Source organism: Camelus ferus, chromosome 20 (assembly GCF_009834535.1).
Source record: "Camelus ferus isolate YT-003-E chromosome 20, BCGSAC_Cfer_1.0, whole genome shotgun sequence".
NCBI lineage: Eukaryota > Metazoa > Chordata > Mammalia > Artiodactyla > Camelidae > Camelus > Camelus ferus.
Window position 1 is genome coordinate 876079 of NC_045715.1, and position 12517 is coordinate 888595.

Here is a 12517-nt window from a genome sequence, read left to right on the forward strand (position 1 = left end):
CCTGTGACTCTGGCCTCAGAGATGATGTGAAAAGTTGTTCAGTTTACTTTAACGTAGAGCTAGGGTTCATAAACATGTTGGCCTTTCTGAAGAGGGAAGATTAAAATGTAGTTTCTGTCTCTACAAAATATCTGTAATTAATTCTTTCCAGCAAAAAAGACCTCTTAATTGCATCGTGATTAACAAGCGGCAAAGAACGCCCAAGACTAAGCTACCCCACGGCTTTCACTCCGTCTCAGTGAGAAAAGCCATCGTGTTACTTCTGAAGTGACCGCTTCCCACTTTAGAAAGAGCACCATGTAAACAAAAACTAAAACGCATAGAACATTCTTCACAGAATACATTCCACATTCTTCCTATTACAATGAAGCAGAAAAATCTAACAGTAATAAACAAATCTTACATTTCTTGAAAACTTGCACCTCTGTTTTCCCAAAAAGAGACTTGGCCTTTTCATAATCGTTAATAACCACATCATAATCACCCTGTAAAATAAAGAAACATTTTGGAGACTGTCAGTAAAGTTAACGAAGAAATCTGGCTGAGATAAAAACATCTTAACAACTCTTTAAAACCGCTGGCACCTACGACCACGGGCATGTGGACCCGCGCCCACCTTCTGAATGTTCCTCTCAATGTTCAGAGGGAGGTTGAAGAGGAACTTGAACCGCTGCAGCACGTTGAGGGCGTTCCTGGTGGAGTCGGCCTTGTCCTTCCGCCCTAGGACTTCTTGAAACAACGTGTCCGCCGTGTTACTTGCTCCTATTTTAAAAGGACAAAAAGAAACTTAGATAAAAAGTTATTTTAATCTGAAAATGTGTAACTGGGCGAAAGAAACAAAACGTCAGACTGCTACTGTACTTGACGTTAAAACTCAACAGACTTTTCCGAAAGTCAGCATTATCGCAGGTCTTCTATGGTCTGCTAAAATGCAACTTCCATTTTGCCTGGTAAGTCTCTTCAATGTTAAGAATGGCATCCAATTAAGAATAACCATGCTCACCAGGCCCAAATAAACTCTCCAATGTGAGCCTACGTTTATTTTAGCCGCTCTCGTAAATTTTACAGTAATCACGGCCCCTTATTTCACTAATTCAGACAATAGGTTAAAACGCACATTCACATATGTGCACACACAAGCAACTAGTTAACTCTCTTGATTCGGTATCTACACATCCATGGCAATAAAAATTAACAGGGAGAAGTTTTTCAGAAAAGTTGTTCAAGAGAAACATGTAGACCCAATCCTATTTCTCGGTAAAATTCTCTATGTAGCAGGCTCAAAATTATACAAGCAATTTAAAATAAACTTTAACACACCATCATGAGCATTTCTTAAATCAGCTGATTCTTATAACGTGATACGCAAACTGTGCATTATATACACACATATATAAACACATATACATTTACCTAACAGACCTCAAACTATATGAATCACTGTAATGAAAGTTCATTTAAAGCAAAGTTTACTGTGTACAAAATAGTTAAGCTTTCTCAACTTATGAATGATTTTTAATTAGCTGCAAGGAAAGGGGAGAAAAAAGATAAACTTCTTTGGCCGTCTGACCACTGCTCATGAAAGTTTCTACATTTTTCTGGTCCAGCGACTGTACTTAAAGCAAAGATGAAGAAACGCCTTCAGTCTCGCTGGGCGGGGGCAGGCTGCACTCCCAGGTCCACACCGTGGGTGGTCGTCTTTGGAACGTAACTTTTATCTAACTGCTGGTTAAATTCTGTTGAAATTTTAAAAGCCTGATATAAAACCTTTGTTTTGTCAAGATAGCTGTTTTCACCACGTGCTATTTAATGTAGAAAACGAAGTTTCTACTAGGAGAAACAAAAATTCCCTTCTTGGCACCAAACCACATCGTGGTGAATAACGAACACTAGAAATCTGATTAGGGCTTAAAGGTATTTTTCTTGGAAGAAAATTATTATTAAGCATTGTTTTTATCATTTAAAAATATAAACTTCATGAATTGAGGCTTCATAAATGAATAGACACGTGAATATTCTTAAAAGTTTGATTACCTACGTGTGCGCTGTGGATGTTAAATCCCCAAGCCCCTTTTTTTGAACAGTGAAGGAATCTGGTGCAAAAGTGTGAGCTCAAAATTAGACTTTTCTCATCTTATTTTAAAGGTAATAAAAGAACACCAACTAATAATTTTAATGCCTCTAAAAAGTGTGAAAATAAGTTCAGGTAGAAAATCCACTTAAAATTAAATCAAATACAGACATTATTTAATGCCAAACATTTACTATGAACTATGAAATTACGGACTATAAAACTATAATTTATTATACAGAAATGGATACACAGAGGATTTTAATTTATGCACAGGAAAACTCTACGTTATGAAATTGTAACTTCTGTCCAGAAATTGTTCTGCTGTGAACTTCACTGCATCACAAGATCTGGGGAGTTCGCAACTCCAGTAACTATGTGATTACGCCCGTTAGTGAAGTAAGGGAGAGCAACGCATCAAGCTTGGTGGCAGCGGGTAAGAGCCAGCATTCGCTGCGGGAGCCTGAGTACAGAGGGCCAGGGCCCTCGGGAGCCGAAGAGCCTCCGCCCGCCCCTCCAGGATGCCCGCCCAGTGCGATGCCGAGCAGCCCTGGGCACGTCCACACCTGAAGGCTGTCCCCCCCTCACAGGGACCGTGACGGTATGGCCTCGGTGACGGCACACTCAGCACCGACAGCAGTGACAGCGGCCCCGGGGCTGGGCCGACAGGGCAATGGCCTTCCCCGCCGTGTCAGCCGGGACAACATGGAGGGTCCTGCAGGCTCCGGGCCACGTGCAAGCAGAAACAGACAGACGTTGCTCATCACCCAGACGCCAGGCCTGGAAGCGCCTCTTGGCAGCAGGTGGGGCCAGGGGTCCGACCTCCAGTGCTGGGTTGCAAAGCTGCTGACGCCGTGACGCTCAGATGCCTCACCACAGAGAAGCGGGGCCGCATGTCGACCACATCTCAATAGAGCTGAGCCAGGCCAGCACCGCATATTCACCAGACTCACACCTGCCACCTGACCTCACGCCCTCACGATGGGAAAAACCACGACTGCCCGGAAGCCAGCGTCTAGAAGGACTAGCCTGTGGTTCTGACGGCGTTGTGTGGCTTCAAGCACGTCCACCGCAGTAAACGCTACGCTCTCTCCTGTCTGTTTCCTGCGCTGCACCTGAGGCAGGACCGCAGGGTGGAGTCCGCTCAATATGAGCCGGGAGGGCTGCGGCAGGGCGCTCCCCCACAGACCCCGACACAACTCACCCCAGGAATACACAAGCCGAATAAGATTTAAGGTGACTGTAGCATGTACGCTTAAACTCACAGCAAAACGAGGGTACCAAGGTCCTGAACAACCTAGTGTGCGTCTCACTTCTCTCAACAGATTCCAGAAAGTGGCCGGGAGGGCAGGTCGTCATCACCAGTCACCAAGCGCCCGCCGCAGAGCCAGGCCTGGCGCTGGGGCTCCACGCCCCACACTGCGTGGACACGGCTGGAATCTCGGCTGAGGGCGGGGGACAAGCCGCCCACCCGGCTCCCAGGAGCATCACTCCCAACTCCTTCCAGCTTGTGTTCAGGACCCCCAGCTCTGTGGCCTGAAACCAACCACAGTGGGAGTTTTACACACGGGGACGCTAACATTATAGGTACCTTTCTCTTTCTTTCTCTTTTGGAATGCCAGTCATTAAACATTTACCAGCATAGCCCTGAGCAGGGGTCAGTTCCCTTTTTACAAACAGGACTCTTACTGACACTCCTTAGTGTTCTAGGTCCTTGGCTTTCTTCTTCTTACTTTACATACAGCACTCAGGAAATCATTCAGTCCTGGTGACTCCCAAGGCTCCATCTCAGATGTGCCCGTCAGCTTCAGACTCGTCCTTGCATGTACCTTCACATACACATACGTAAGCAATACTCTTGAATGACTTCGCCCATCACAGAGGAGGTGCTCGTTCTGAGCCAGGCCACAGACGGAGTCCGGTCTTCCTGGGGGGGAGGACTCAATCCCGCGAGAGCATGCCTGTGACACCCCAGCATCACCCCAGGGGACCGACTGCGTCCCTCTGAAGGGGCCCCGAGGGCAGAGCGGGGGCACATGGCGGGGGGTGTGCACAGGAAAGGAACCCTGAGTCCAGGCAGGCGGCGGGGCTGGCTTTAGCCAAGGACAGCGGAGAAATTGACCCTCAGACCCTCGGCCCACCTGCCCCTGCAAAGAGCTGAGGAGGCAAATGGGAAGAGACGCCATGGGGGAGAAAGACGTCTCAGCATCCAGGGCCCTCCCAGCCCCCACGGAGCGTGGGCGCCCCACACAGCCCACCCTGGCCCTTGCTCCACGCTGGGTCTGCTCCAAGAATTTGTATCAAGTCCTCTAAAATCCTCAAGGTTCAAAAGCACATACCACTTCTTCAGGCATTTAAACTTGCTCTTGTCCCCATGAGACAGGCACCACGTTAGCCCCCGTTTACAGTGCAGGCCACTGAAGCACAGAGGTCCCTCAACTTGCTCCCCGCAGCCCAGCAGGAGGCAGGGGACGGCCATGGTCCGAGCCTTGGGAATCTCACACTCAGCGGGCCCAAACCAGCTTACTTCTGTCCTCTCAGCTCCTCGGCCCCAGACCGGCCCCTCTTCCTCTGGGGGATGCCAGTCAGGAGTTCGTCACGACCACCTCCTTCTCCTTTATCCCACATCTGTCCAGTGACACTGCACCCTCACTCCTCGACGCCGACCCTCCCCCACTGCCTGCACCCGGGGAAGGTCCCCCACAATTCTCCAGTCTCTGTAGAGCTCCCTTCTCACCCATACTCTAGACAGAATGTGACCCCTATTTAAAAGCCGCCCACAGCTCCCCACCGTCTCAGGACGAAGAGAGACTCCAGAAGGCCGGTCACCAGCGGACCCTGCCCACCGCAGCCTCCCTCTGGCTTCCGCACACCCGCCCCTCTAAGCCTCGCCCTGCCTGGGACCCACCTGTGTCCACCCAGTCCCACCCTCCAGCCAGCGTCGGTCTGCCCGGCCGCTGCCTCCTCCTCCCTGAAGGCTCACGGCCCTCGCCCGGTGTCCACTGCGCTTTTCCATCGGGGGCCCTGGCTCCGGGATTCGCGCCAGTAGAGCATCACCACACACAACTTAACCACCTGCCTCTCTGTCCCGACTCCTCACTGGATCATACACTCTCAGAGTAAAGCACAAGCTTCTCCCTCCTGCTTCCGGGACAGAAAGGACAGGAGCTCACAGAGCAAGGACCAGAAACCAGCCTCGGAGTCAGCGCCCCAGACTCTGTTCCGAGGGAGGTGGGACGGTGTGGGCCTGCGTCCCGGACCGCATCAGTGGCTGGGCAGCTAAACCGAGCAAGCCAGACTAACCACTGGAGGGAAAGTCACAGTTGTTCTGCAAATTCTGCAAACTTTTTTTGAAACATGAAAAACTCACTGCTGGTTCTGACTAGGTAAAGTGAAAATCAGTAAAACTAGTTTTTATATAGTATACAATAATTTAAAACATCAGAAACACTGAAAATTCAAGGGTCCAATTTCTTTGTAAAAAAATTATCAAGATGCCTGCCTTCTTTTCTCATCACAAAACCTACACTGAGAGTCTTCTCTATGCTCCGTCTAACGACCGATCACGCCACTTCCTGAGTTTGCTGTAAAACGTCACAGGCCCCTCTCAGTGCTCCGGCCAGCGTCGCCCCTCGGGGACAGCCTGCCCCCCACCACTGTCCTGGTTCCCCCTCAGCCTGTCCCTCGAGTCTCACATCCCAGCAGCCACTACGTCTACGACTCCAGTCCTCTAGACGTGAACCCACTTACACCGCCACCACTTCCATCTGCTGATGCACCTTCAGCCCTGTGGGCCGGCCCCCTCTTCCGAGTCTCCATTTCTGTAAAACGTCCGTGAGCTGCTCTCTGGGAGACGAGGAGGCCACACACAGACACGTGCTGCAGTCTGAGCGGGACCTGGGAAGACGTGTGCAGGAGTCCCCCAGACTCCACTGGAAGAGCAGCCGGGTGTCTGTCGCTGACGGGCACTCAGTGGTCTGCACGGCTGGCAACCCCGTGTGTGCTTCACGCAGCTGTGGCAGGAGCCCTGGTCACTGAAAGCCACACGCTCCAAACCACACCAGCAAAGTCTGTCTCCAGATTAGACATGAGGCCAGAGCCAGATTTCTGGACACAAACCCCAGCCCTGCCGCTTAACACTTAACATTACGTTAGGGAATGCGTTTAATCTTTCTGGACTTCAGAGTTTTTCATCAGTAAGATGGAGACAACAGTGCAGACCCCGCAGGGTTCTGTGGGGCTAAACACCTGCGCACGGTGCAGAGCAGCACCTGACCCCCCAGCAACGCAGATGCTTCCGCCATTACGGCTGCAATATAAGCGCCTGTGCCGCACTGTCTGCACCCGCACCGCCCAGCCGGGCAGCACGGCCCCACGGGGCGCTGCAGCCCAACCCCGAGTTATTAAAATTAAGTAAAAACTAAACATGAAGTTCCTCAGTGACCGGCCCCATGCTGTGTGCTCAGCAGCTCCACTTCTGCCACTGCGGACGTTCTGCTGGGCAGCGCGGGCCTCCTCCTGCACAGGTTGACAGCACAGAGCTGCTCCGCGGATTCAGCAGAGATTAACAGTCATCACTTCGCTGGCTTGAAATCAAGAAGGAATTACTAAACACAAAGGCAAACACAGAAACATACCAGTGAAAACAGAAAAGAACTTCAACGACAGGCTTCAACACAGACAAACTCTGAATAAAGTGGGCTTGGCTCCTCGAAGTCAACGTTACCTTTTGAAACTTAAAGTGAAAAACGTTGCCCTAATTCTAAGCTTTCATTTAAAATCACTCAGCAAAAACACATGTAAGTTGGAACATAACTGCACACGAGACTGAAGCGTTAGTAACAACGACACCCCCTCTGACATAATCTCTGCGTCTGGTCCCGGGCTGCACAGCTCCGGCAGGGTGGCGACCAGGGCGCACGGGCGGGCAGGGGACGTGCCCCTGGGGCTGCAGTCGCGGCCCCTGCCGCTCTGCCTCCACGTCACCCGCACAGCACTTCCGCACGACTGGCCTTGTAAATCAGTGGTGGTCAGGTTGACTTGAATTGGCAAAACTCGTCCTAAGGCAGCAAACGCCAGCAACCAGCTGACAAAAAATGCTTCCAGGAGCTGTTTTAAAGAAACCCATTCTAAAGGCAATTCTTACCCTAGAAGGTCCTGAAGGAGAGACTTAAAGAAGTGACGCTCATGTGCAGCCTGGTTTTACCCAAAAGAGAGCAAACTTCAGTAGAAAGTTAGAAGGCACATTTCTAGAAAAAGCTTGTGCTTATAGAGAAGCAGAAGTAAATAATCTCCCTGACGTATTTTATGCCCCAAGTCCCGAGGGAGGGCTACCTAAACTGCCGCTGAAGAGAAGGAAGTGACGTTGACGCAACACGCAAGGCCTCACACGAGGCAGTTCTGATTTTCTCTAAACCTTAACAAACATCCATTTTCCTCCGCTGACACGAGATACTGTGTCGGCTTAGTCTCACGGGCCACCCTTTAAAAGCTACTGAAATACCTCCTTTCTTTTCTAAACAGGTATCATGGTTTGATGGAGTTTCTTCAGGGAAAATAACGTCCATGGATAAAAAATATCCTTCCGAGACTTAAGACGTCTGCCGTGCTGACACAGAAACAGCCTCAGTGAACGCTCACGTGGGCTGAATTCAGAACACACTCATTTCAGCGAAGCAGGTGACTTCTCAGACAGGAAAAAGGAACAAGGAGAAATCTCAAGGCCAAATGATGATAGTAATAACGACAAATGACCAAAGGGAAAATACGCCAGGGCTGGTCAACTTGCAACCTTGCTTTCCGGGGAAACCAAACGCCGCACGCGCTTGTGGTTAAGAGGAGGAGAGCCCTGGGCGTCGCTGCACGCTGCCGAGTGCCGCTGCCCGCGTGGAGGGGAGCGCCGCCCCTCCGAGTCACGAGCGCTGGAGCAGGGCTGATTCCCCCGATGAGCGTTTCCCACAGCAGCACGAAAGCGGCTGGGAGCCAGGGCGCCAGAAAAAGCGGAGGTGGACGGGCCCCAGAGTGCGTGTGTCAGCTTTTCTAGGCCGACAGTGCTCACAAAGTACCTCGGAGTCAGAAACACTCTAAAGTACGCAGCTGCCTCAGATCTGTTCTGGAATCAGGCAAGGCGTAAATGGCCGTAAATGACCAGACGGCAGTGAGCATCTGCCGTTCTAGGCGCCAAGGTTCTCCGCGTGGACGCTGGCAGGAAGGCGAAGATGCTCTCTCAGGGTCTGGTCCACGACAGACCTGGCCACTGCCTAGCAGTTTTCCATCTTTGACGGTGCTGTTTACACACTGACCTCCTTCACGGCAGCAAATGTTACTTCACATGTAAACTGGCTCGCTCTCAAATGATGATTTCTCATAAATAAAACGCACACAGGAAGAGAACATCCATTTTCGGCGTCCTATCCCCTTCATGTTCATTAAGTCATTACCACTTGGAAGCAAATACTGCAATCACTTGCTGCCTGTCCTGTGAGCCCAGGTCCCCGCAGGCAGCTCTGGGCCGTGGGCAGAACTTACTGTTCAGAACGTCCTCCAGCCTCTGCGTCATGGACCCCCCTACTCTCTCTGTGCCGTCCGCCTCCAGTTTCTGATGGATGGCTAGAAAACAGTGGAGACACAGGCTGCTTTAATGGGTGGGAAAACAGTACATTAAAATCACGTTTTTAAACAGCTTTAAAAATGGTGCTTTTTCACTGCTGCAAAGAAGCACAAACAGGCAAAAAGTCTGCACAAACCCTGCAAGGTGACCAGCGGCCCGGGTCTACGTCACGGTGGTCTGACACTATGAAAACAGCACGTGATACGTGTGCTTAGCTGCCTGACCCTCAAGACAAGTGGCAACGACAGCTGAATGAGGAAAGTGAGGCTTAAGCAACTACTATCTTTGGTCACAGGAAAGTCGTTATTTGTCAGTTTAACCAACTGCAAAATAGAAAATACAGCTATTTTAAGCCTATAAACCTCAAAACACCTAACTCCAGCCCTGGGACATACACGGCGAAAGGCACCCCACTCACGTCCTGCTCGTGCTAGCATTCCTTCCCTGGGCGCCGGGAGACAGCCAGGGACAGCGGACACACCGGTCTGTGGATGGACTGACCACGCCGGCAGTTTCTGCCGTTACTGACACACGTCTGAATGGTTCTGACAGAGTACTAGAAAATCACTAATGATTTATATTTTGAAACCTGTCCTACCTGCTGAAGAGAGAAGAGGTTGTAAGCAGAGCAAGCCAGGCTTGCCCGCGTGAAGCATCAGGAAAGCTTCAAAACAAACGGCAAATGACAAGTTCAAATCCAAAACTGTGACACGGTGAAAACAATAAAAACAGGAAGGGCGGGCGTTAACTGGGGCACGACCGTGAGCAGGACACCGTGTGAGTTCCAACACGTCCCTCACCTTGTCAGAAGCCAGTGATGAGGCCCTCATGTCACTTATGCTTCACAAGGGGGAAGCCATGGCTCAGTGACGTTAAACAAGGTGGCCAAGGCCACAAAGCCACGCCCAGAATCGGAGCCCAAGCAGTCTGATCCCAGGACAAAAGGCTTCACCCTGCCTGCCCCCACGCACGCATGGGCAGGTGACCCGAACTGCCTTAGCCTCTGTTTCCACTTCTTAAAATGGGGAAGGCAGACTTGTCAGTGGGGAACCGCATTCAGGTGCAAGGAGGAGACCTCTCTGCAGGTCACAGGCGCTGGAGCAGCAGCAGCAGGTCACGCTTCACGACTTGCTCCAGAGACACAGAGAGGCGTCACAGCCAGGACTCCTGTGCGAGAGCTGCCCTCTGACACTCTGACTCCTCGGGAGGGGCTTACAGGTTCCACCTCGACCCGCCAGCCCTGAGCGGCACATTCATGGGGAAAAAAGAAGTCTGGCTAAAGAGAAAAATAGACGTGCGTTTCTTTAATCAACTTTAATTTAGTTGGTTTCCCTTCACTCACTGGCTAAGAAATTCTGGGTCAAATGCGCCATGGACACGTTCTCAGTGCGTGGCAACCTCTACTCCTCTGCTTCTTTTAATTAGGTTCTAATCCTAATGGTGTCCTTTTTTACAGTTTTTGTAAAACAACCTCAAAGTTTGTTTGAAATTCTAAAACAGACTGCTTCTCTGCTGAAGAAACACATTCACAGGGGAAAAAAAAAAAAACACATGGGGGAAAAAAACCCAGCCACTTTCTTTTTAATTGTCTTGGTTGGTTTAGGAATGAAAAGAAAGTTGCTTCTTTAACGTTTCAAATCTGGATTATGTGGTGACATAAAACGTTTCCACATAACTAGAACTTCTTAAGTTAAATTGAAAAGAACTCTTCAGTCATTAAGGAAAGGAGATAAAGACGCCTGGGTATTAAAGAGCAAAACCAGACTGCTGGACCCCCATGCAGGGGAGGCCGCCGTGGTGCCGCCAGCCCGGCCACAGGGACAGGCATTCCGAGGTGTCACAGCTGACCGCAGCCCTGCCCGAACGCTGCCTCCTAAGCCCTCGCGCTCGGCACGTCACAGCCCTTTCCTGCCGCAAGTGGCTCCCCGCCCACTGCCGCCCGGCAGACCCGCCAGGCGTCAGCCAGCACGAGGACCAAGAGACACTGGGGTCTGACCAAGGCAATCCTGTTTTCCAGAAAATGAATCCAAATAACCCAATGCCTGGTTCACTGGACCTTTACTCTCTCTGAAACATTTAAAAAAAGTAACTCAATAAGCAGTGCAGTCCACAATCACAGGCTTGTGGTTTCTAACCTATTAAACCTCAAATATGTGAAGTAGTTGAACATCATACACCTAATTTTGGAAAACAAGAAAGTATGTACATAAAAGTTCTACTCAAAGAAAAAGCAGTTACAGAAAGACTGCCTACGATTCACTGAAACTATTTGTTTTATTTAACTGTCTAACAGAATGTGGTCATCAAATTTTCCAGTTTCAATAAAAAATTCATCATTCTGCCTGCGCATTTAGATGTGAGCACTGAGGAGCGGTGTGTGTGCGGCGGGGGTCGGGCACACGGGGCCCGCGGCCTGGCCGCTCGCCCAGGTAGCACTACTGCCGGTGTGGGGCAGGTCAGGTGGCGACTAGCTCTCTGCGCAACAGACAGCAGTACCGTGGGCTTGGGGGCCACCCGGGGCCTCTACCTCACGTTCTTCTTCTCCCTCGCTTTTTGAAACAACTTTGAAAAACAGGCATGTTAAGTGCCCAGGGCGCACAAGACAAGCGTGGCCTGACTGGCCCAGGCGCCAACCCCGAGGGTGATGCTGAACCAGGAGCCCAGGCAGAGTCAGGGTGAGGTCCCCGAGGACTCAGATTTATGCAGAGCTTCCCAAACGTTCAGGTTTCTACCACCTACTCTGCCAAACTCTTACCAGCGTGGCCAAATCAGGTACCAACCACATCTAACTCGGTTAGTTAATCTGTGAGCCCTTTCCTTCCTCAGTTGTACTGAAAAAATAGAATGATTCCAACTGCTCCTTACAGACTGGCAGGTATGGAGGGTCCCACTTCGACAAGTGGGCCCCGGAAAACCATCCTGCCCAGACCACATTCATCTCGCTCGCTGCTCACTCTGCCTGGGCCTCCTCCCTCGGCCGCTCCTCACCCAGGCAACCCCGGAGAGGGCAGTTCACACAGGCTGGGCCCACCGCACTCTCGCAGGAGCAGGCGACACCGCTGCGCCCCGCCACTGAGAACAGGCGACCGGACAGCTGAGGCTCAGAGGGCCGGAGGGCCAGAGGCCCTTCCTGGCGAGGAAGCCCCGCAGCCTCAAGAACTGGAAGGGAAGGCGAGCGACAGCCACAGAAGAGTGAAGGGTGGTGCCAGGGCAGTTCCGCAGGACACAGGGAAGAAAAGACCAACAGTAAGCGAAACACACCGAGGTTACGGTCGGCAGGTCCGTTACGCCAGACACGCTTCTTGTCAAGTTCTAGCTAAGACACTCACAGGAACACAGGAACAGAGAAAACAGCATGGAAGCCTGAAGATCAGTAAAAGCCACACGAGAGGGTAAGAGCTGCCAACTGTGCAGCCGACTGGGACGGACTGAAAAAGTCTCTGGACTGCGAGGTGAAGGAGCCACTCAGTCGAGAGCGGAGCACAGACGACACCAGAAGGCAGAGGAAGGCGTCCGTGCAGCCGACTGCCCACACAGGGTGGCCCGGACCAGACACCCCTTCAGACTTGCTCCCGGCTCCCTTCAGGACCGCGGCCCCGCTCCCGCAGCCAACAGTGTCTACGTGCGGAGCCCCAGTAAACACTCTGGACTCCGAGCGCGAGTGGACACTCCACGCGGCTGGCTCACTTGGCTACCAGCCAGATCAGTGTGGCCGCGACTCCCTCGGGAGGACACCTGGACCCTCGCGTGGAACTGCCTGGCCTGCCCCTAGCATCCTTCCCCGGCTGAGCTGTAATAAACCGTCACTGTGTGAACAGAGCTCCCAGCGAGCTCTG

General features: G+C 51.5%; 1 protein-coding gene across 12 annotated transcripts in view; it reads right to left on the bottom strand.

Moving 5' to 3' along the window:
- Nucleotides 1-12517, bottom strand: part of EXOC2 (exocyst complex component 2) — a 142754-nt gene that overhangs the window by 88700 nt on the left and 41537 nt on the right. For 11 of the 12 annotated variants that reach the window (XR_004313306.1, XR_004313305.1, XR_004313310.1 and 8 more), the window contains 3 exons: nt 8600-8680; nt 617-762; nt 404-485 (listed from right to left, as the gene is read on the bottom strand). Coding sequence is in view for 3 of the 12 variants with exons in the window: in XM_032462377.1 (XP_032318268.1) it covers nt 404-485; nt 617-762; nt 8600-8680 (309 nt within the window). In the remaining 9 variants the exon portion in view is untranslated. The remainder of the gene's footprint in view (nt 1-403; nt 486-616; nt 763-8599; nt 8681-12517) is intronic. The other variant, XR_004313309.1, reaches the window with a different exon arrangement.